The sequence below is a fragment of the Mus caroli genome, unplaced genomic scaffold (genome assembly GCF_978045245.1).
Source record: "Mus caroli unplaced genomic scaffold, Mus_caroli_1 scaffold_11, whole genome shotgun sequence".
NCBI lineage: Eukaryota > Metazoa > Chordata > Mammalia > Rodentia > Muridae > Mus > Mus caroli.
In genome coordinates this window covers 51,723,296-51,745,082 of record NW_028227266.1, presented here as the reverse complement: position 1 = coordinate 51,745,082, position 21,787 = coordinate 51,723,296, and the positions used below count along the sequence as shown (strand labels likewise).

Sequence of the window (21,787 nt, the reverse complement as noted above, 5' to 3'; positions counted from 1 at the left end):
GGATAGCCAGGGCTACATAAAAAACCCTGTCTCAACAAAACAAAAATAATAAATAAATAAATAAACAGGAAGGAGGGAGGAAGAAAGAGAGAAAGAAAGAAGGAAGGAAGGAAAGAAAGAAAGAAAGAAAGAAAGAAAGAAAGAAAGAAAGAAAGAAAGAAAGAAAGAAAGGAAGGAAGGAAGGAAGGAAGGAAGAAAGGAAGGAAGAAAGAAAGGAAGAAAGAAAGGAAAAAAGAAAGGAAGAAAGAATTGTAGAAGGGAGACAAGATACATACCACATAAAATAAAGATTGACTAATTGCAGATAGGGGCCTAAAGATGCATGGCAGAGAAAAGAACAGTTCGCTCTCTCCGCGCCGGCTGGTGGTCGTTCTAGTCTCATTGTTTCTGTCGCTCATCGCAGACACCAGCCGACCCACCGGCTTTTGGACCATGGCCAACCTCGAGCTTACCTTCATTGCCATCAAGTCAGATGGCATGCAGCGCGGCCTGGTGGGCGAGATCATCAAGCGATTCTAGCAGAAGGGGTTCCGCCTGGTGGCCATGAAGTTCCTTCGGGCCTCTGAAGAACACCTGAAGCAGCATTACATCGACCTGAAAGACCGTCCTTTCTTCCCGGGGCTGGTGAAGTACATGAACTCAGGGCCCGTGGTGGCCATGGTCTAGGAGGGGCTCAATGTGGTGAAAACGGGCCGAGTGATGCTGGAGGAGACCAATCCAGCTGATTCAAAACCAGGCACCATCCGTGGGGATTTCTGCATTTAAGTTGGCAGGAACATCATTCATGGCAGTGATTCAGTGGAGAGTGCTGAGAAAGAGATCCATCTATGGTTTAAGCCCGAAGAACTGATCGACTACAAGTCTTGTGCCCATGACTGGGTGTATGAGTAGACGTGGAGAAACCAGAGTCCTTTTCAGCACTACTGATGGGTTTCTGGACAGAGCTCTTCATTTCACTGACAGGATGGATCATATTTTCTAAAACAATAAAGACTTTGGAACTGGGGAAAAAAAAAAAGAGAACAGTTCTCTGAAAGTCACACTTCTTCCTCCAAAACAAAGAAAGGAATTAAGGATGAGTGTGATAGTTAGATGTTGCAAGAATGAAATGGTTGGCAAGAAATTTGCACAGTCCTGGCTGTCCTGGAACTCACTCTGTAGACCAGGCTGGTCTTGAACTGAGAAATCCATCTGCCTCTGCCTCCCAAGTGCTGGGATTACAGGCGTGCGCCACCACTGCCTGGCTGAAAATTTCAGTACTGAGGGATCAAACCTAGGGTTTCACGCAGGCTGGGAAGAGTGCTAACACTGAGCTATGTGGCTCTCATCACAAACTTTGGTATAAAACACACACCTTAAAGCTGTTGCACTTTGATTTGACTTTAAAAAGCTAAGTCATCCTGTAACTCTCTGTGTAGCTGAGAGTTACAGGATATAATCTTAAACTTCTGATCCCCGTGCCCCATGTGATGGAATAATGACCGTGGGCCACCATATTTGGTTTATGTGGAGTTGGGGACTGAACCCAGGGCTTCATGTTGCTAGGCAACTCTACCATCTGGGCTGCATCCCAGACCAGAAGAGAAATTCTCTTCTTCCTCGTCAAATTTGAGGGGAGGGATGAGAACACAGTAAGGTCTCACCAACATTTAAATTACGCTTCGTTTATTAGGTCTTTGGTCATACGCAAGCAGAAGGCAGCTATAGACTGAGAATAGTGATGACTCGTATGAGCTTCTCAACATTTTAAGTTTTTCCCAGGCTGGAGGGCCCCAAAGAGCATAGGGCTAGAACTATCCTGAAAACGCTGTGGCAAACAGCAACAGGCAATCCTTAACAGAAACTATCAGAACTAGTTCTGCAAATTTTGTTTTCTTCATTGGAAACTGCCAACTGGAATCTTCTGAGAACCCGGACACCATGAATCCACATACAGAAGCCTGACTGACTTTCAAAACCAGGGTCTCAGTCTGAAGAGAGCCTTCGCAGACGCGTGAGAGAAAATGACTCTCACTTCCCATTGGCTGACCTTTCTGGAGCTTAGCCCTTGAATACATTTTCATTGGTTGCTATTGCTGTCACATCCTTTCGCCACACCCATTCCTTGTCCATTTCCAGCAAGATCTGGACTAGAATGAGCTAAGGTCGTCTAGAGTTCTGCTACTTCCCTATCCTCTCAGCCGATGCTCTTGCCGCGCCCCTCTAGTTAGAGGCCCCGCCCCCGCACGACCAATGACCCGCCTCTACAACGTCAGTTCCCTCCCCTTACAGCTCGGGCCCGGCCCCCTGCCCGAGGCAGCTGCTCTGCAAGTTAGGTTCCCGCCCCCAACTCACGATCACACCCCTACCTACTATCCCTTCCAAACTCGTGGCCCCTCCCTCACCCTCAAACCCCACCCCAATCAGACCAAGTCCACGCCCCCTGCCCGCGGCCCCGCCCCTCCCTCCCCAGAGGGCGGCTACCAGGCGGCGGCCGCAGCCGCAGGAAGATGCTGGAAGCGGGCGGGCGCGCGCCGCGTAGGTGCTGAAGGGACAGTTCCTTCGGCAGAACTTGCTCCTGAGCGCACCCGGCACGTAGGAGATGGAGACTATTTGGATCTATCAGTTCCGCCTTATTGTGATCGGAGACTCCACGGTGGGCAAGTCGTGCCTTCTGCACCGCTTCACCCAGGGCCGCTTCCCAGGGCTGCACTCCCCCGCCTGCGACCCCACAGTCGGCGTGGACTTCTTCTCGCGCCTGCTGGAAATTGAGCCGGGCAAGAGGATCAAGCTGCAGCTCTGGGACACGGCGGGGCAGGAGCGCTTCAGGTAGGGAGGCACCCGCCACAGGCTCTCGAAAGTGCTAGCGCTCGGTGCTCGCTTCCCCTTCGCCCCTCCCCTTCCAGGGGCGACTTCCTCCTCCGCAGTTTCTTCTTTCTTTAGTGCGGATTTCCTGCGCCCCCTTTCTGTCTCCTTTCCTGTCCGAATCAGGGTCGCCGGTCTTTCCCAGCTCTGTTTGCTCCTCTTGGCGTTTGGGTCCCTTTGGCTCCGCCGCTGCCTTCTCCCCAAACTCGACTTCGCTCGCTGTGCACACACACCCTGCCTCAACCACCCTCCTCCTAGCACCTCCTCCCAGCCTTGACCAAGCCTCTTTCAGGCCCGGGAAATATGCCAAGTGGGGTTCCCAGGTCTGTGAAAAATCTTTAGTTCTCAGCAAGCAGAATTCCAGACGGGGTTCCAGCCCTCAGGACGGTTCACAGAGAGATGCATGCGGTAATGGTTTAAACATCTGAAAGCACCGAGTGTGGTCATCAGAAAATTCTGGGCCATGACCCTCGGGAGTAGGTCTTGGAAAACAACTAAATGCAACATCGGAGTCACTGACACAACTAAGGGTGTGTGTTTGCGTTTATAGGGTGAAGTTTCCTTTAAAAGTTCGTCACCTTTGACGCTTTGGTGTGAAAAAGATAATACTGAGGGTTGTCCGCAACCTTTCCTTTATTTCACAGATGGATTCGTAACGTTCTAGTGTGTGACAACAGAAGAAAGCACTTTTCTAAATGGGGAGAGAGTCAGTCTCAAGTAGATAGTCTCGTTCTGGTTGTTTACTGGGGAACCTGAAAGATTGTATAAAGTCGACTGGCCTTACAGAAAAAAAGTAAATGAAACTGAAGTCCTTGGATAGTTGAGATTAAATCACATTTAAAGCCTATTTCCAGTTTTTGAGATCGAAGAGTACTTTGTTCTAGAGCAAAGTAAGAAAGCTGATAATGTAGGGAATTGTTTCTTTAAAAATCACATGATCGGTACTGGTGAGATGGCTTAGTGGGTAGAGATGGCTTAGAGCGCACTGACTGCTCTTCTTCATTCTGAAGGTCCTGAGTTCAAATCCCAGCAACCACATGGTGGCTCACAACCATCCCTAATGAGATCTGATGCCCTCTTCTGGTGTGTCTAAAGATGGCTACAGTGTACTTACATATAATAAAAAAATAAATCTTTTTTTAAAATCACATGATCAATTGGAACTCTTGTAGGCAAGCATTTTTATATCTCTCAACAAGTACTTTTGCTTGTGAAATAAAGAATTCCATTAAGGAATTTAACAAATGTGGCTTGCCCTCATTCAGCCAGGATCCATTCCAAGAGAGTTCAGCCTACATGTGTAAAGTGTTCAACATTCAGAAGTTTGGCTTCCAGTCAGTGTGATAGGACAAGCCTTTAATCCCATCACTCATGAGGCAGAGACAAGCAGATCTCTGTGGTCTCAAAAAAAAAAAAAAAAAAAAAAAAAAAAAAAGTGAGCGGGGCATGGTGGCAGACGCCTTTAATCCCAGCACTCAGGAGGCAGAGGCAGGTGGATTTCTGAGTTCAAGGCCAGCCTGGTGGTTTTGTTTGTTCGTTTGTTTTTTATTTCCATTCCTGGGTGTGACACTGATTCCACTGGTACACAGAGATAACAAGGGATGTGATGCAAGGGAAGGCCAGCTTTCAGAGAGGTGCTAAAGGTCATGGACTGTTTAGAATTCCATGAAGACATTGTCCTTTCCTTTCCAATCAGCCTCCTTTGATTGAAACAGTTTTGTTTTTCTTTAAAACTTGTGCTCCATCTGTAAGATGAAGACATTTTTTATGATTTCTAAGACTTCTTCCGGTTCAATCACTCGTGAAATCCGTTACAGATTCTTCCATTTGTGATCTTAATCAGAGATGATCTTGGAGATATTTCAAGGTCCGGAGGGGGTGGGGAGCAAGCATTTACTAAGAGCATTTGCTTTACCCTTTAAAGATAGTAAAATCTTCCTCTGTCTATTTACTTAAAAGTAATTCCTCACCCTGCCGACAGGAAGGTGAAGGATAATTAATTTGTTAGAATGTAAACCTTTGCTAATTGAGGGTTTTGTAATGGCTTTGAGAAGAATCTAAATAGCAATTCATTTTATGTATACATTATTAAAACCACCCAATAATGCAAGGACAGTTAGAGAACATTTATGATGAGTCATACTTTGCTTAGTTTGGCTCTTTCCCGATGATATATTCATAAATACATATTTCAGTAGCTACCTACAGTAGTTGCCTTTCTAGCATTTAGCAGAATGCCTCACCATAAAACGGCATTCAGAACAACTGCTGTTAAGTCATCCCATGGCTTCTAGAAAACACAGACATTTACTTTGAATCATAGATCTCCTTCAAGGGTACTTGAAGATATATGTCTGTCATTACAGTCGTAACCTGAGGAATTTGTGGGAAATATTATATTAGGTTTACTGGTGATTAGACATAAAGAGAAAAGGAACTTACCTTAGGGAGCTCATGAGGTAGTTTGAAATATATTACAGAACAATGAAGTGATCATCAGATAATTATCACCATTAGTTTTACTTTATAGTATTTAAATTAGCATTCTGGTGGGTTTTAACTACCAGCATAACAAAGAAAGAACAAGATCAGCTGGGCATTGTGATACTTGCCTATCATTCAGAGATTGAAGTAGGAAGTTCATAAGTTCAAGGCCAGCCCAGGCTACACAACCAGACTTGGTCTCAAAAGAGAACATTACTGGGCATGGGGATGCAATCCTTTAGTCCCAGCATTTTGGAAGCAGAGGCAAACAAGTCTCTGACTTACAGGCCAGTCTTGTCTACACAGAGAGTTGCAGGCCAACCAAACGCTACACGGTGAGACTCTTTCTAAGAAAAATAGAAGAATAAAATCAGAATTTTGATTTGATTTGATTTGATGCAATACTTAGGTTTCCATGAAGAACCCTAGTTCAATAGAAAAAAAAAGGGCTGCTCTATGTCTAGGAAGTGGGAAAGGGGAGTTTAGAATTATGAATGTTACAGGGGAACTAGCCATCACCACCTTTTATAATTTTTAATATATTGGGGAAAGTTGATTAGTAAAAGAAAAAAATGTGTTTAATACAGTATTTGGTTTCTGTTTGTTTTGTTATTTGTTATTTTGTTTGTTTACTGTTATTGTTTTTATCCCCCCCCCCCAGCCCTCTTTGTAGCTCTAGGAACTCATTGTAGAGCAGGCTGGCCTTGAACTCAGTCAGCCAGCTGCCTTTACTCCCCAGGGCTTGCATTAAAGGTGTGCACCATCACACCAAGGCAATACAGTGTTAGTAAGTATATAGAGTGCTAAAATATGGAAAAGTATTAAGTAAAAGAATACAAATTTTGATTTTGTTTCCATAAAGTACATTTATGTACTATAAAGTACTAATGTTTATCCTTCATGTGTTGACACTACTAGTCTCAACCAAATTCACCAGTGTAATTGGGAAGAGGTGCTGGGACTCAAAATGTAGGGGGTCTATAGAGTAAAATTATTGGGTCATTGGCTACACCATCCTTGGGAGGGATCAAGTCATTTCTCATGGTAGGGTCTGCAAGATGGCTCCATGGATAAAGATACAAACCTGATAACCTGTGTTTGGTTCCTGGGACCCACATGGTATAAAGAGAACATTGGCTCTTGTTACAAGTTGTCCTCTGACCTCAATGTGGATAATGAGGTGCCTTTCCCCATAAATAAATTCATGAAATAAAATTTTAAAAGAAAAATGTAGGATAGAAATTTTTAAAAAGTAATTTCTCATGGAGCCTCAAATAGTTTCATGAAAATAAGTTCTTTCCACAGAGTGAGTCCAGCCCCTTCCAGCTTTCTGGCACCTTGTCTTGCTATGTGATGTCTTTCTCTCAAACATGCAGCCAGGAGGATGTCACCTACCATGATGGGATGCAGCAGAGGTTGACCTCACAAAACCCAGTGTCACGCTGCTAGATGAACTGTTTTTCTTTATACTGTATCCAATCTCAGATATCCTGTCACAGTAGCAGAAAGTGATCTAATTTACAGGGTGAAAAAAGCATAGTAGCAATATTGAATCCACACATGCATCATGAAACTTGTGAATTTCAAGCCAAATTTGGTCATTTTTTTCCCATATTGTCTGACCTTTTGGGACAGTACAGTTATAGGCACTAATTCTAATGCTCCAGGAGTGACACCTTCTTCCTCACCTTCTTCCCTCAGTCCTCTCAAGGTGTGCTTGATCCTTAGTGATCCTTTTCAAAGGATGACTGAATAATCAAATGTGTCAGAAATCTCTATCACTTTAACATTCCTTTAAAACCCCATATCAAAGCATCTAAGAAGCTGAGCAGTGATGGCATATGCCTTTAATCCCAGCACTTGGGAGGCAGAGGCAGGCAGATTTCTGAGTTTGAGGCCAGCCTGGTCTACAGAGTGAGTTCCAGGACAGCCAGGGCTACACAGAGAAACCCTGTCTCAAAAAAATAAAATAAAATAAAATAAATAAATAAATAAATAAATAAAAATAAACTAAATAAAGCATCTAAGAAGCCAGGCATAGCGGTGATCTAAACATCTGGGAGGCAGAGTCAGGACTGTAAGTTTGAAGCCAGCATAGGCTACCTGGCAAGACTTCGTCTCAAGATACTAAGGACTAAAACTGTGGCTCAGTGGCAGACTTTTTCTTTACCATTCCCAAGGCTCTAGGTTTGACCCTAGCACAGGAGCACCGGAAGAAGAAAGCTGCTAAGATTGCAGCAAAGAGATGTGTTTTGTTTTATTATTATTATTATTAAATTATCCAATTTACTTGGGCTCTTTCAAAACATGCAATCAGGAATAACTGTTTACCAAGGAGTATAAAGAAGAAGCAGCTCTTTTTTCTTTTTTAAGATGGAAAGCAATAGCAGACCTACTAATGAGTTAGCTGACTAGTTAATTTAGCAAAAGGCTGTAGGCAGTAAGGGTCATTGGACTCCAGATCTCCTCCTGCCTCCACTTCCTCAATCCATGCTGCTGTGCCAGCCTTTTTTTTTTTTTTTTAACATGGGTGCTGTGGACCCAAATTTAGATCCTCTTACTTGCAAAGGAAGCAGTTTACCCAGTGAGCCACTTCTGCTCTGCACTCGCCCTTCCCAGTGTATCCTTTTTACAGGACACACTAACATTTACAGGATGCAGATACACTCCTGTGATATGGAGTCATGTAGGTAAGGCTGAAGTATAGCTTCAACCACAGATGCGTGCCTCAGAGGTACAGAAATAGAGGAAGTGATCCATACAGGAATTCCTTCTGCGAGACTAAGAGAGAACGCTGGGGCTAGGGTGAGGGGGAGCTAGGAGGCTCCCAAGAACTTCTCTAGCCATAAAAGAAAGCATTATGAAGAAACATTATAGATTCTCAAATTATAGGTTTTGCCCATCACTTTTCCCTGAAATAGTTTTCAATGTACTATTAGTAGATGTCATTGGAGGAAAGAGCTTATTTTTTATGAAACTAAATTTATTTTTATTGAAAAATGGTCTCAGCCAGGCATAGTGGTGCGCGCCTTTAATCCCAGCACTCGGGAGGCAGAGGCAGGTGGATTTCTGAGTTCGAGGCCAGCCTGGTCTACAGAGTGAGTTCCAGGACAGCCAGGGCTATACAGAGAAACCCTGTCTCAAAAACAACAACAACAACAAAGAAAAATGGTCTCATGAAATCTAGGTTGTCTCCAACTAACTTTGTAGTCATTCCCTTAAAATTCCCTTAAAACCTTGAACTCCTGCTCCTCCCACCTCCAGCTCTCAAGTGCCATTTTCTTTCTTTCTTTCTTTTTCCTTTCCTTTCCTTTCCTTTCCTTTCCTTTCCTTTCCTTTCCTTTCCTTTCCTTTCCTTTCCTTTCCTTTCCTTTCCTTTTCTTTCTTTCTTTCTTTCTTTCTTTCTTTCTTTTTCTTTTTCAGCCTACAGCACCTGGTATTCCCAGGTGGTCTCCCATCCAAGTACTAACTAGGCCCAACCCTGCTTAGCGTCCAAGATCAGATCAGATGAGATCATGCATGTTCAGGGTGGTATGGCTGTAGACTCAAGTGCCATTTTCTAAGTAAGATAATTAATGTGTAGAGATTCTTTGGCTTGTCCACAATCTTATAGCTTATATCTACCTGGCTTGCATAAAAAGTCTCTCTCTCACAGCCGGGCGTGGTGGCGCACGCCTTTAATCCCAGCACTCGGGAGGCAGAGGCAGGCGGATTTCTGAGTTCGAGGCCAGCCTGGTCTACAAAGTGAGTGCCAGGACAGCCAGGGCTACACAGAGAAACCCTGTCTCGAAAAACCAAAAAAAAAAAAAAAAAAAAAAAAAAAGTCTCTCTCTCTCTCTCTCTCTCTCTTCCCCCCCCCTTTCTCTCATGTACGTCTCTGTACCACATGTGTATAGTGCCCATGGCGGCCAGAAGAAGGCATCAGATACCTTGGGATAGAAGCTATATGCCGTTATGACTGCCAGATGTGTGTAGTATTTAATTGTATCTGGTAATCCATTTTATTATGTAAACAATAATGCTAAGAAGCTGGGCATTGCTTTTCTGCAGAAGATACCACGAAACACTGGATTAGGAGCTGGGGAACTGGCTCAGTGACTGCAGAGCTTGCTGTTCAAGCATAAGAACTTGAGTTCAGATGCAGGGTCTTAATACATAGCCAAAGCTGGCTTCGAACTCGTGATTATCCTGCCTCAGCCTCTCAGTCTTGGGATTATAGCCATACACCACAATGGCTAGCTCTGTGGACCTAATTTTATAATGGGAGGAGTTGAACTATAAAATAAGCTAAAAATCACATAGGATGTCAGAATGTACCCACTGCTATGGAAAATTTTTTTAAAAATGGCAACTAGAAAAAAAAATGGCAACTAGAATACTGGGGATGGCAAGAAGCACTGTTACCAAATGCGGATGTGTCATGAAAGAGAAATAAAACATGTCCACAGGGGAGTAGATTGACTGACATATTCAAAGGGAAAATGGGGTCTACCAGCCTCTTGTCAGTATTTCTTGGAGCTTTTGTAACCACAGCATTATTTTTTTTTAATTGAGAAGATGCTGCAATTATTAATGTTTGGGTGAAGAAAGACTAGCCTAACTTCAAAGTGTTGAGTTTCAGAATCCTAGGCAAGGGCAGGGACTGAGCCCTGCTAAGGCGAGAGGGCAGGCATTTGTTGTAAGCAGTCCTAAGGGCCAGCATCACAAGGCAAAAGAAGCAGGTGAGTGAGGCAGTAGCACGATGCCTATCCCCACAAGGGCAGTCGGAGCACAGCGCGCTGGCTGGAAAGGGGGCTAATGCATCTTGGGCTACTAGCTGCCAACCGTCTCCAGCAGCAGAGCACTCTCAGCTTCTAAATGCCGATTTCACAGTTGGCAAAGCCACAGGGCGGGCATTTCCAGGAGGAGCATCTGCTTCACTTAACCCAAGTCGGCAGATGCCCAGTGTTTTAAAGAGTCTGAGGTCCATCCAGCAAAGTTCAAGATGACATGCAAACACTATTTAATCTGGCCACTTACATTTAAATATTTATATATGTCACTGCTATAAATCCGGGCACTCCAGGGCCTGTGGGGTGTTGTCCTCCTTAGAGCAACATCATCTTCTTTTCAGTGCTTGCCAAAAAACTAGGTAGCTGTTTGAGATATCATTAATATATTTTTAGAACCTCAATAATTGTTCTTTGTGCCAAAAGACTCCAAATTCCCCATAGCGGTTCACTCCCAGTTTGTTACATTAATCAAACATTAAGTCTTTATAAATTTAAGTGGGCTCTGAGGCTGCTAGCAATTACTCATGCATACATTATCGCTGGAGGAAAAGAAAGAAAGAAAGAAAATTCAGCAGCTAAAACCCTTTAAGTAGCCATGTTGGACATGGTAGCAAACACCTATAATCCCAGCACTGGAAGCCAAGGCTAGCACTGAGGCCAGACTGGGCTAAACAGTGAATGTTGGAAAGAGACAGAGAGATGTCAGGGGATGTATAATGCATGATTCTAGAAGCATTTAACTTGTCAAACCTAAGGAAGCAGAAAATAGAGTGATCAAGAGAGATCTAGATTTAGAGACCTGAAGACCTGAGCAACATTGTCCTTAAAATGAACAATACTGTACTACGCACTTAAAGATTAAAGATGTGCCGGGAAGTGATGGCACAGGCCTTTAATCCCAGCACTTGGGAGGCAGAGGCAGGCAGATCTCTGAGTTCGAGGCCAGCCTGGTCTACAGAGTGAGTTCCAGGACAGCCAAGGCTACACAGAGAAACCCTGTCTCAAAAAAAAAAAAACAAAAAAAAAAAAAACAAAAAAAAACAAAAGAAAACCCAAACAAACCAAAAATTAAAGATGTGTGACAATTTGAGTCTGAGATGTCCCCCAAAAGCTTGTATGAAAGGGACTTAGTCACCAGCTGATGAGCTTGGGAGAAGAGACTGAATCCTGACCTAATTGATAGATGCTGTCACAGTTTGATGGTGATGTGAAGAAGTGACGAGTGATTAGGAGAAATGTCACTGAACATGCTTGTCCCTGGGGAATGGGTGTGTTCTGTCTCTCCATCCCCCTCTGCCTATCACATCCCTCCCTCTCTATCCCTACAGCCCTCTCATCTCTCTTTCTCTATCCCTACAGCCCATCCTGAGGTGAGCAGTTCTGCTCCTCCACACCCCCCATACCATGATGCTTGTCCTCATCACAGGCCCACACAGTGGGATCATGGGACTTTGGGCGTAAGCCTCTGAGACCATGAGCGACAATAAATCTTTTCTCCCCTTAAATTTCTATCTTTTTTTTAAAAAAAGATTTTATTTTATTATTATATCTAAGTACACTGTAGCTGTCTTCAGATGCACCTGAAGAGGGCGTCAGATCTCATTACGGATGGTTGTGAGACACCATGTGGTTTCTGGGATTTGAACTCAGGACCTTTGGAAGAACAGTCAGTGCTCTTAACCGCTGAGCCATCTCTCCAGCCTAAAGATATATTTTATGTATGTGAGTACACTGTGACAGTCTTCAGACACACCAGGAGAGATCATCAGATCCCACTACAGATTGTTGTGAGCCACCATGTGGTTGCTGGGATTTGAACTCAGGACCTTTGCAAGAACAGTCAGTGCTCTTAACCACTGAGCCATCTCTCCAGCCCCCCATTAAATTTCTTTTCTCAGGTATTTGTCAGGGTGACAAACAGTCTGGCTGACTAACATAGAGGAGAGAGAGAGAGAGAGAATTGATTGATTAGTGATTGATCAGTGATTAAGAGCACATGCTGGGCCGGGCGTGGTGGTGCACGCCTTTAATCCCAGCACTTGGGAGGCAGAGGCAGGCAGATCTCTGAGTTCAAGGCCAGCCTGGTCTACAGAGTGAGTTCCAGGACAGCTGGGCTACACAGAGAAACCCTGTCTCGAAAAACAAACAAACAAACAAACAAAAAAAAAAAAAAAGAGCACGTGCTGTTCTTCTGAAGAACGTGAGTTCAATTCCCAGCATCCACATCTAGCAGCTTACAACTGCCTATAGCCTCAGCTCCAGGTGGGGTCTGACACCTCTGAGCTCCGTGGGCATTCATGCGCACATTACCCATGCCCCACCCCATACACATAATAGAGAGGAAAAAGTGATGGTTGCTCTGATCACTTTTCAGGCTGCCGTGATAGAATGGGATGAGATCGTTCCTAAGCTGGAGAAGCAGGTTTAGAAGAACCAGTAGATCCTATGAGCTCTGAGCAGAAGAACCACAGGAAGCCTGCAGTCCCCAGGTGATGGTGCTGCCTCTCCCTGCCATAAGTAGCTCCGAGGAGCCAGTTGGCAGCCTGGGCTAACTCAGAAGCATTACGGTGTTCTCTAGTGAAAGCATTCCTCATCTGACGGCAAAAGCTTCTTTATCAGCAGAATTTAAAAGAATTCAAGGCACCCAACGTATTTAGTGACTCACATGCCAAACATGGTAACTCATATCCCCTGTTCTTGGGAGGAGATGGCAGAATTGCCTAGAGTTCGAGGCCTAGTCTGCCTACAGCGTGAGTCACTGTCAAAATAAGAAAAAGAAATTGAAAAGCAAAAAAAGACTTAGTGACTCATTAAAGGCTCCCTTACTCAACCTTCACCTATAGCTTCCCATACAGCAACTTTGACTCATGGAGGAAAAAAAACCCACTTTATGTACTATTCATCAGTTTAGAATGAACACATTCTGAAAGATCATGTCACAGTGTTGCCAGGTGACATCCTCTGGCCATGGCACATTTATATCTTCATGAACCTCCGCAGTTGTATAGGAGCAGCTGCCTCTCGGGGATAGTGTCAAGCTCTTGGAATCCCATTGTTGACATTAGTCCCCTTTCCATCTTTACCACCATTAACTGAATGCTTTAACCATTGTGCTATATAAAATACCTCAGCAAGGAATGAAGCATTCTGTGATTTCGTGGATGGTCACTCAGATGTCCTCATTCCAGGGTAAATCCTTGACAGTGAGACTATCCAACTTCTCACATCCCTGGTTGATGGAGATGTGGGTAGCAAACAGGGATGCATGGCCCAGGCCAAGGGTAAGAGGAAGACCCTCAAGCCCTGGCACAGCTCCCAAGGCCACTTTTCAATCAAACTAGACTGAAAACCTTTACTGAGGATGACAGAATGGAATATTTTGTTTTGCTAATTATCAAGAATTCCTCTATGGAGGAGCCTTTTTGGTAACCTTTCATATAAGCTACAAGTGTCCATTACATGTTCATCAACATATTCCTTAAACCTCTTTGTAACTAATCCTCTGATCATGGTTTTTGCTTTTGTTTCTAATATGACCATCCCTTAGCCTGTACTAATGAATTGCTGTGGATCTTAAATCACATCTATCCTGTAGAAAGAGTAGACCATGATTGGGCCACTAGAAGCTTTCCAAATAGGAGTTTCCCTTTCCCATTTATCTTTAAGCTCACCAAAGAAGTGGAGCTGACTGGTACTAACTTGATCTCTCTCTCTCTCTCTCTCTCTCTCTCTCTCTCTCTCTCTCTCTCTCTCTCTCTCTCTCGTGTGTATGTGTGTGTACACATGTACTCGTGCACACACTGTATGTCTGTCTAGTGACAAAAGTCAAGCCTGGTAAATCAAAGAATACCCTACTCACAGTGAGCATCCAAGTTGCACAGTCATTTGGTGCTTTACAGATGGGTATTTAGTCTCTTTCAAGCCAGGTTATAAGCCAGGAACTATTTTTCAAAGGTGTAATAACCTTTGACAAAGAACATGCCTCTGTTACAAAATGTCACTCCTATGATTGTTATTGGAGTCTTCCCTGGGCTAAATAAAACATCTCATTCTGCTGTGCACACTTGAGGCCAATGCCATTAGATCTGATGGCTTAGATGACAAAGTTGCTTTCATTATAGCAGATACCAGTGGTTTTCAATCTTCCTAATGCTACAGTCCTTTAACACAGTTCCTCATGTTGTGCTGATCCCCCAACCATAGAATTATTGTTGTTGCTATTTCGTAACTGTAATTTTGCTGCCATTATGATCTTAGTCGACCCCTGTGAAAGGGTCATTTGACCCCCAAAGGGGTTATGACCACGGGTTGAGAACTGCTGGCAAAGACCAACTGAAGGTACTTCACCTATTAAAGATGATACTTTTTGGGTCTCACAGATATGGGCCAGAGCAGTACATTATTTTATACAAATATCTTCTAAGATTAAAAAAAAAATCTATCTTTCTTCTTGGCAGGGGCATAAGATATACAACTATAAGGTAGCATACAAGCCTGGTGACCTGAGTTTAATACCAGAACTCCTATGTGGTGGTTTGAATAGTTTGACCCCCATAGATTCATGTGTTTCAATGCTTGGCCATCGTCAGTGACAGTGTTAGGAGGTGTAGCCTTATTGGAGGAGGTGTGGCCTATTGGAGGAAGTGTATCACTATCTACATGGGCTTTGAGGTTTCCTATGCTCAGGCTCCTCCCAGTGCAGAAGAGAGCCTCCTCCTAGATGCCTGTGGATGACAGCCCATTTCTGCTGCCTGTGGATCAAGATGTAGAACTCTGGGCTCCTCCAGCACCATGTCTGCCTGCATGTTGCCATGCTTCCCACCATGATGATAATGGATTGAACCTCTGAAACTATAAGCCAGCCCCAATTAAATGTTAGCCGTTACTGGAGTTGCCTTAGTCATGGTGTCTCTTCAGAGCAATGAAACCCTAAGACACCTTCCACCTAAGGGTGGAAGGAAAGAATTGAATCTTCAGATTTGTGCTTTGGCTTTCACATGCATGCTATAGCAAGCCCATACATATACATCATACAAGGATGATGATGATGATGATTTTTTTGAGATAGGATCTCACTATACATGTATCCATGGTTGGCCCCGAATTCACAGAGAGCTACCTGCCTCTGCTTCCCGAGTGGTGTCATTATAGACGCACACCACTGGGTCCAGCTAATTAATTTTAAAAGCTACTACAACTCACATTCTTTGGTCTCATCTACACATCTCTAACTTAAGAGTCAGTCTCCACAAGAAACTTTGCTAAGATCACTGACTACTATTATGTTAATCAACCTCTCCAAATACTGATAGCAACTGCTCTTGTATAAAGCATGAGGCCAAACTAATTGATGACATGTTAGACAACATTTTTGTACTGCTCTTATCTCTTTGCCCTGGCTTTCATTATTCTGTTATGTCTCTTATTTCCTCATTAGCTGTGTTGGTGACCGTGACCACATCAGCCATTTATTGATTCACAAAAATACTGGGTGATCATTCTGTCCTATGCACTTGAAGAACAGTGGGTATTCAAAGTGAACAAAGTGGACATGACCCTTGATGCCTCTCGCAATTAGCAATCCAGTAGCATGCATATAGAGTGGAAGGGAGGGGAAGAGAATGCCATGCAAGAGCCCCAGCAGTGCTCCTTGGCACTTGGGATTGGGCATAATTAATTCATAGTGATTTCAAATAATGTACTGCTGAACCACCTCCTCAGCTCAAATTGCAGTTACAATTGTTTTTTTTACATTTACTTATTTGGGCAGGGATCATGTACATGACAAAGGACATCTTGCAGGAGTAAGCTCCTTTCTTCCACTATGTGGGCCTTGAGACTGAACTCAGGTCATCAGGCATAGCAGCGAGCACCTCCACCCACTGAACCATCTCACCTCACTGGGCCCCCAAATCTAGGTCACTGTAGATGAGAGCATCTAGGAACAGGTGCGGTTGAACAGCCTGCCAGAGTAGCTGCGGATATCAGCAGAATGATGGGACTTGAGACAGAGACAAGGTCAATTGCTAAAATCTCTAGTCTGGGGAGAATGGCCCAGAACTGACAGTCTCAAAGGAGCAGAGGATTTGTTTACAGCAGGGATTAGAGCGGATAACTGGGGGAGGGGCTAGGGGTGGGGTCTTCCTGAGGCCTGGCCAGAGAAGATGCCTTTGAAAGTGGGAGAGACTGTGTCACCTTCAAACTGTGAAGGATCTGCAGGCTTCCTTCACATGCTAACCAGTGGGACTGAGGATATAGCTCAATGAGAGAGTGCATACTTGTTAATGAAGGCTTGGGCTTAATCCTCAACCCCTAAAGACATAGAAAACATCAGACAAAACCTGGATCCTTCCTTTGGGAAGGACAAGGGGCTGCTAAGAGCTTGTAACCTGAACTCCAGTCCCATTATATTGTCCTCTGGGAGTTCTGTATCCCCCTTACGTTCTGGCCAGAGAATGTCTCACAACTCTTCCCTCTAGTTCTACCTCTATCATACAAAATTAGGATTAAAAAGAATGCAAGTTTCTAGAAAACATGGTGTTTCCTATAATGTAAGGCATGCTTACTTATGTATGTATTATGTATGTATGTATGTATGTATGTATGTATGATGTATCTACCTACACACACATTATCATGCAAACATTTCAACATTGAATTTTCCTTTTTGGGTGGTAACTCATTCAGTATTGAGTTTTCAACCGCAAAAGTTTTGTTTATAAAATTGCTCTGGCGCAGCCAGTGAGATGGCTCAGTGGCTAAAGGCACTTGCAACCAAGCCTGAGTTCAGTCCCCAACCCCACATAGTGAAAAGAGAAAAGCAACCCTTGAAAGCTTTGATCTTCATGTGTGCTATGGTATGCATATACCCAAATACATATGGAACATACACACATATATACACACACATTAAGTAAATAAATGTAATAAAAATCACACCAATGGTAAGTTATAGAAAGTAATGTAGATTTGGTGCTGATGAAGTTTTGGCCTAACAACATAGCCTTAATTAGAGTTATCTTATGGCACGGCACATCTGCCTGAATGTACACATACAGATAAGTGACAGAACAATAACAAATCAATTATCCCACAGAATTAAAGAAGACAGCATCGACTTAATTGAAATAGATTATTTGTATCCTGCCAAAGATGGTGGGAGATCTTTCTTCTCATCAGCGCCTGTACAGTACTGTAGTGCTCCTGCTCTTGGAGCTTGGCATGATGGTACACGCCTACAATTCTAGCACTCAGGAGGCTGACCTAGGGAAACAGCTGGGCTGCACAGAAATTTTGGGCCATCCTGGACTTGGAAAACCATGTGTTACAAATAGAAAGATGCCAGCAGAAGCCCCAGGAGGACTGGCTAACTCTGCTGCCATCTGGGCCCAGACCCAGTGCTTTGAGTAGGTCCACCCCAACATCTATTCCATCTATGAGCTGCTGGAGCGTGTGGAGGAGCTGGTCCTGTGTAACTGAATATCATCACTGAATATAGCAGTCCTAGGCCCACCAGCTGGCCCCAGCTTAGAGATGCTGAAACTGCAGCCTGAGCTGAGAGACAGAGAGTTGGGGGTGGGGGCTGTAGGCAGGGAGGTTATGTGGCAGCCTGGAACTTACACAAAACCTGCCTTCCCCAACCCCCCAACCAGTGTAGCCACAAGATCATCCCAACTCTGGGCAACAGCATGATATCCCAGTGATGGTCCAATATTTATAGAGTGTCAGAAACCAGACACTTGAACCAGACCAATGCAATGAATATTTGCATGTAAAGCTGTTAGAGATAAAAACCAAAAAACAAAGACCAAACAAAAACTTTGCGACACACTCTAGTTTCCAATGCCACTACATCGGATGCCATATTTGGTGTCCTTGGCCGGTGTAGCCCTAGAGGCCGTGTTGATGTCCTTGGCCTGTGCTGCTGTGACCTGTGATGGTGTCTATGGTTGGTGCTACAGCAGAGCGCCGTGTTGATATTCAGTGGTCTGTACTGCCACTGGAGACCATGCTGAGGTTTATATAAGTGCTGACTCCGGAGACCATATGGATGTCCATGATCGGTGCTCCCCTGACTGTAAGGGGCAAGGAAGCTATTTTTATAGTGTGATACATGACTGCAGATTCACAGTTAAGACTGAGGGATGTCGAAAGTTTTGGTGACAAACCCCAGCCCACCTCCACAACAAACAACAGCAACAACCTAGACAGGAAACCATAGAAGAGAACTCTTAAAAATAGTAGTAAGGATGCTGAAATGTAGCTCTCCACAATTTTGGGCTTCTGGTGGGTTGGGGGAAGACCTGGTTTCCTTTAAAGGGCTGGCTACTGGGAGTTTGACCATGTTCCAGTGAGTGTACAGGCAACATAAATTAAATTTCTTTTGGAGGAGTAGGTCAAAAAGGTGGGGAACGGACCTAGAAAGACTAGAAAGTGAGTGTGATTGGGGTGCATGATGTGAAATTCCCAAATTATCAATAAAAATATTATGAAAAAAGAGAGATGGATGAAGGGACGGGGGGGGGGGAGTCACTTGGGAATATGCTAGGAATTTTGAGGAAAAACTGGGAGTCGAGTGAATAAAGCGAGAGGTTAGACACTTTGCATTCAGAAAGCAAATTTGCTTTGTTTTGTTCCTTCTAGCAGTGTTAGGTGTTGAAGCTGGGGCCTCATGACTGTTAGGCTAGTACTTAACCAAGCGCCCTGCCTTAGAAGCAAAGGCACACATACTGTTGGGTCACTGAGCTATTGTGGGTGGCTTCAGGGATGAGGATAATGCAAAGAGTACAAGGGTACAAGGCCTCCCACTGTACCGTCATAGAGGTCTCTGTGCCTTGGACAAGTAGGTGAGTCTAGTGTGGAGCACTGACAGCTTGGATTCTGACCCTCAGGAGGTCCTTGGCATTTGGTACTTCCCATCGCCATTTTAATTAGTTAGTCCTATATAGCAAATATTCTTAGTCCTATATAGCAAACGTTCTGTGACATCTAGGATTTACCAGGCAGTATGATGTAAGACACATGTATAAAGTATGTATGACCTTCAAGGAACTATGGACTGAGTCAGAGACATACCTACATAGTCAGTCAGCACATTATATGCATTTGTGTAAATATAGTAGCAGTGTGCTAACAATTCAGTGGAATTATTTGAGAAAGGAGTCACTGGCAGAGGAGGCTTCTCATTTCTTGAACTATTGAAAGAGAGATGGGAGTGTGGATCACAGGATGGGAAAGATTGTTAAGATCTAATTTACTGGAGTTGGGGATTTAGCTCAGTGGTAGAGCACTTGCCTAGCAAGCACAAGACCCTGGGTTCAGTCCTCAGCTCAGAAAGAACGAGAGAGAGAGATCTGATTTACTATCTGACCCTTCTCCCTTTCCACCCTCTCCACTGTTTTGTGTTTGGTTTTTTGTTTGTTTGGGGTTTTGTTTTGTTTTGTTTTGTTCTGTCTCAAGTATCTCAGGCTAGCCTCAAACTCATTATGTAGATAGACAAAGAAGACTTGTGTGTGTGTGTGTGTGTGTGTGTGTATATGTGTATGTATGTGGTGTGTGTTATATACATGTGTACCTGTTTGTGTGTGTGCAGGGGCTCATGCACATGTGTGTGATGAGTGTGGAGGCCTGAGGTCAATCTCAGGTGGTAAAGGTTTTGGTTTTTGGTTGGTTGGTTTTGGCTTTTGGAGACAGGTTTTCTTTGAGTAGCCCTGGCTCTTCCTAGAGCTAGCTCTGTAGACCAGACTGGCCTCGAACTCAAGATATACTTCTGCCTCCCAAGACTAAAGGCATGGGCCACCACCTGGTGTCTGCCTTATGTTTTTTAATCCCATCTCTCACTTGCCCAGAACTCACTCAGTGTACTAGCTGCCTGGACAGCAAGTCCCAGGGGTCTGCCTGTCCCTCACTCCCAAATGCTAGGATTACAATTTTGAGCCACTACACACACACTTTTTTTTTTTTACATGAATTCTAGGAACCAAACTCAGGTCTTCATACTTTCTTGGCAAGCACTTTACCAACTAAGTTAGCTTCTCAGCCCAGCCTTGAACTTCTCATCCTTCTCCCTTCACCTCCTGTGAAGGGATTACAGGAGTGTGCCACCATACATATCATATTTGGTGCTAGGGAAACTCGGGGCTTCCTGCATGCTAGGCACTCTACTGAGTTACATCCCTAGTTTTCTGTTTGTCTATATGTTGTAAACTCAATTTTGTAATAACTTTTCTACCAAATACTTAAAAATAAAACCTCATAAGATACTGCAAGATGATATACTACGTAAGTTCTTATCTATCCGAAAATGTTATTTTAATATTCTGTCAGCATACGAAATGGGCATGTGTTAATCTCAGAATATTTCCTTCACTTATGATACTTCATATTGGATTTTTAAATTCTAGTTACATGACATGACGGTATCTTCGAATTTGGTTTTGGTGTTTCATTATTCAAAGGAGTAAGAAAGAGCATTGTCCTCACACAGCCTTTTTTATTTTTCAGATCAATAACTCGATCCTATTACCGCAACTCAGTTGGAGGATTTTTAGTGTTTGACATTACTAACCGACGGTCTTTTGAACATGTGAAAGATTGGCTAGAAGAAGCAAAGATGCATGTACAGCCTTTTCAGATTATATTTCTACTGGTGGGACATAAATGTGACCTAGCTTCGCAACGCCAGGTTTCCAGGGAAGAAGCCGAGAAACTGTCAACAGACTGTGGAATGAAGTACATAGAGACCTCAGCCAAGGACGCTACAAACGTTGAAGAGTCCTTTACAATCCTGACAAGAGACATATATGAGCTTATTAAAAAAGGAGAGATTTGTATTCAGGATGGATGGGAAGGGGTTAAAAGTGGCTTCGTTCCAAATACTGTGCATTCTTCTGAGGAAGCAGTCAAGCCCAGAAAAGAGTGCTTCTGTTGACTTCAATCTGCCGAAGAACTACCACAGACAGACCATGCCACTCTGGATAGATGTCAACATTCACAGCAGAATGATGCAGGGAGTGACGCCCTCAAACATCCAGACCCGTTTCATAAGCTGGTGGACACAACACTGTGTCTCACCACTTATACCAACAGGCTGGGTAGTCTGCTAAGTTAGGAGGAAAGGAGACAACTTTTCTCTTGAAACCAGGGTCTACAAAATTATATCCATTCCCACTTTGTTAGCATATAGCTGACCTTAATGTCCAGATATGTCAGTATTAATCATCTTTCTTGACAGCTGAAAATAGATTTTTTTGTATATATGTAATTCCTATGAAAAGAATGTATCAGGATTTATATTCTCCTGGGTTAGCTAGTATTGAATACAAAGTGCACTTGAAGGGCCAATGAGGTGACTCACTGGGTAAAGAAGCTTGCCACCAAATCTATAGACTTGAGCTTCATCCCTGGAGCCCGTGTGGTAGAAGGAAAGAACCCACTTCCCTTGAAGTTGTCCCCAGACCACATGCGCACTGTCATACACATGCACATACAAATACACATGAGCAAGTACAGGCCCATACACTAAATAATGTTGAAGATATGTACGGTCCAACCTGAAGGCTGTGCCTGTGGCTCAGTGATAGAATGTTCCTTTAGTTCTGAAAACCCAGATCCAATCCCCTGCATCAAAACTAGAGCAGGAAAAAAGCAGAGTACTTAGAAGCCGTCTTAGAAATACTGACTAGGAC

At 43.7% G+C, this 21,787-nt stretch overlaps 1 protein-coding gene and 2 pseudogenes across 1 annotated transcript; 2 read left to right on the top strand and 1 right to left on the bottom strand.

Annotated features, from left to right (window-relative positions):
• Positions 1-406: 406 nt before the first annotated feature.
• On the top strand, positions 407-945 carry LOC110302181 (nucleoside diphosphate kinase B pseudogene; annotated as a pseudogene).
• A 1,545-nt stretch (positions 946-2,490) lies between these two features.
• Rab39a (RAB39A, member RAS oncogene family) lies at positions 2,491-21,030 on the top strand. The gene is made up of 2 exons (XM_021171864.3): positions 2,491-2,808; positions 20,604-21,030. The coding sequence occupies exons 1-2, from the start codon at positions 2,582-2,584 to the stop codon at positions 21,028-21,030; spliced, it is 654 nt and encodes a 217-aa protein (XP_021027523.1). The 5' UTR covers positions 2,491-2,581.
• LOC147002018 (5S ribosomal RNA) lies at positions 8,750-8,873 on the bottom strand (annotated as a pseudogene).
• Positions 21,031-21,787: the final 757 nt, after the last annotated feature.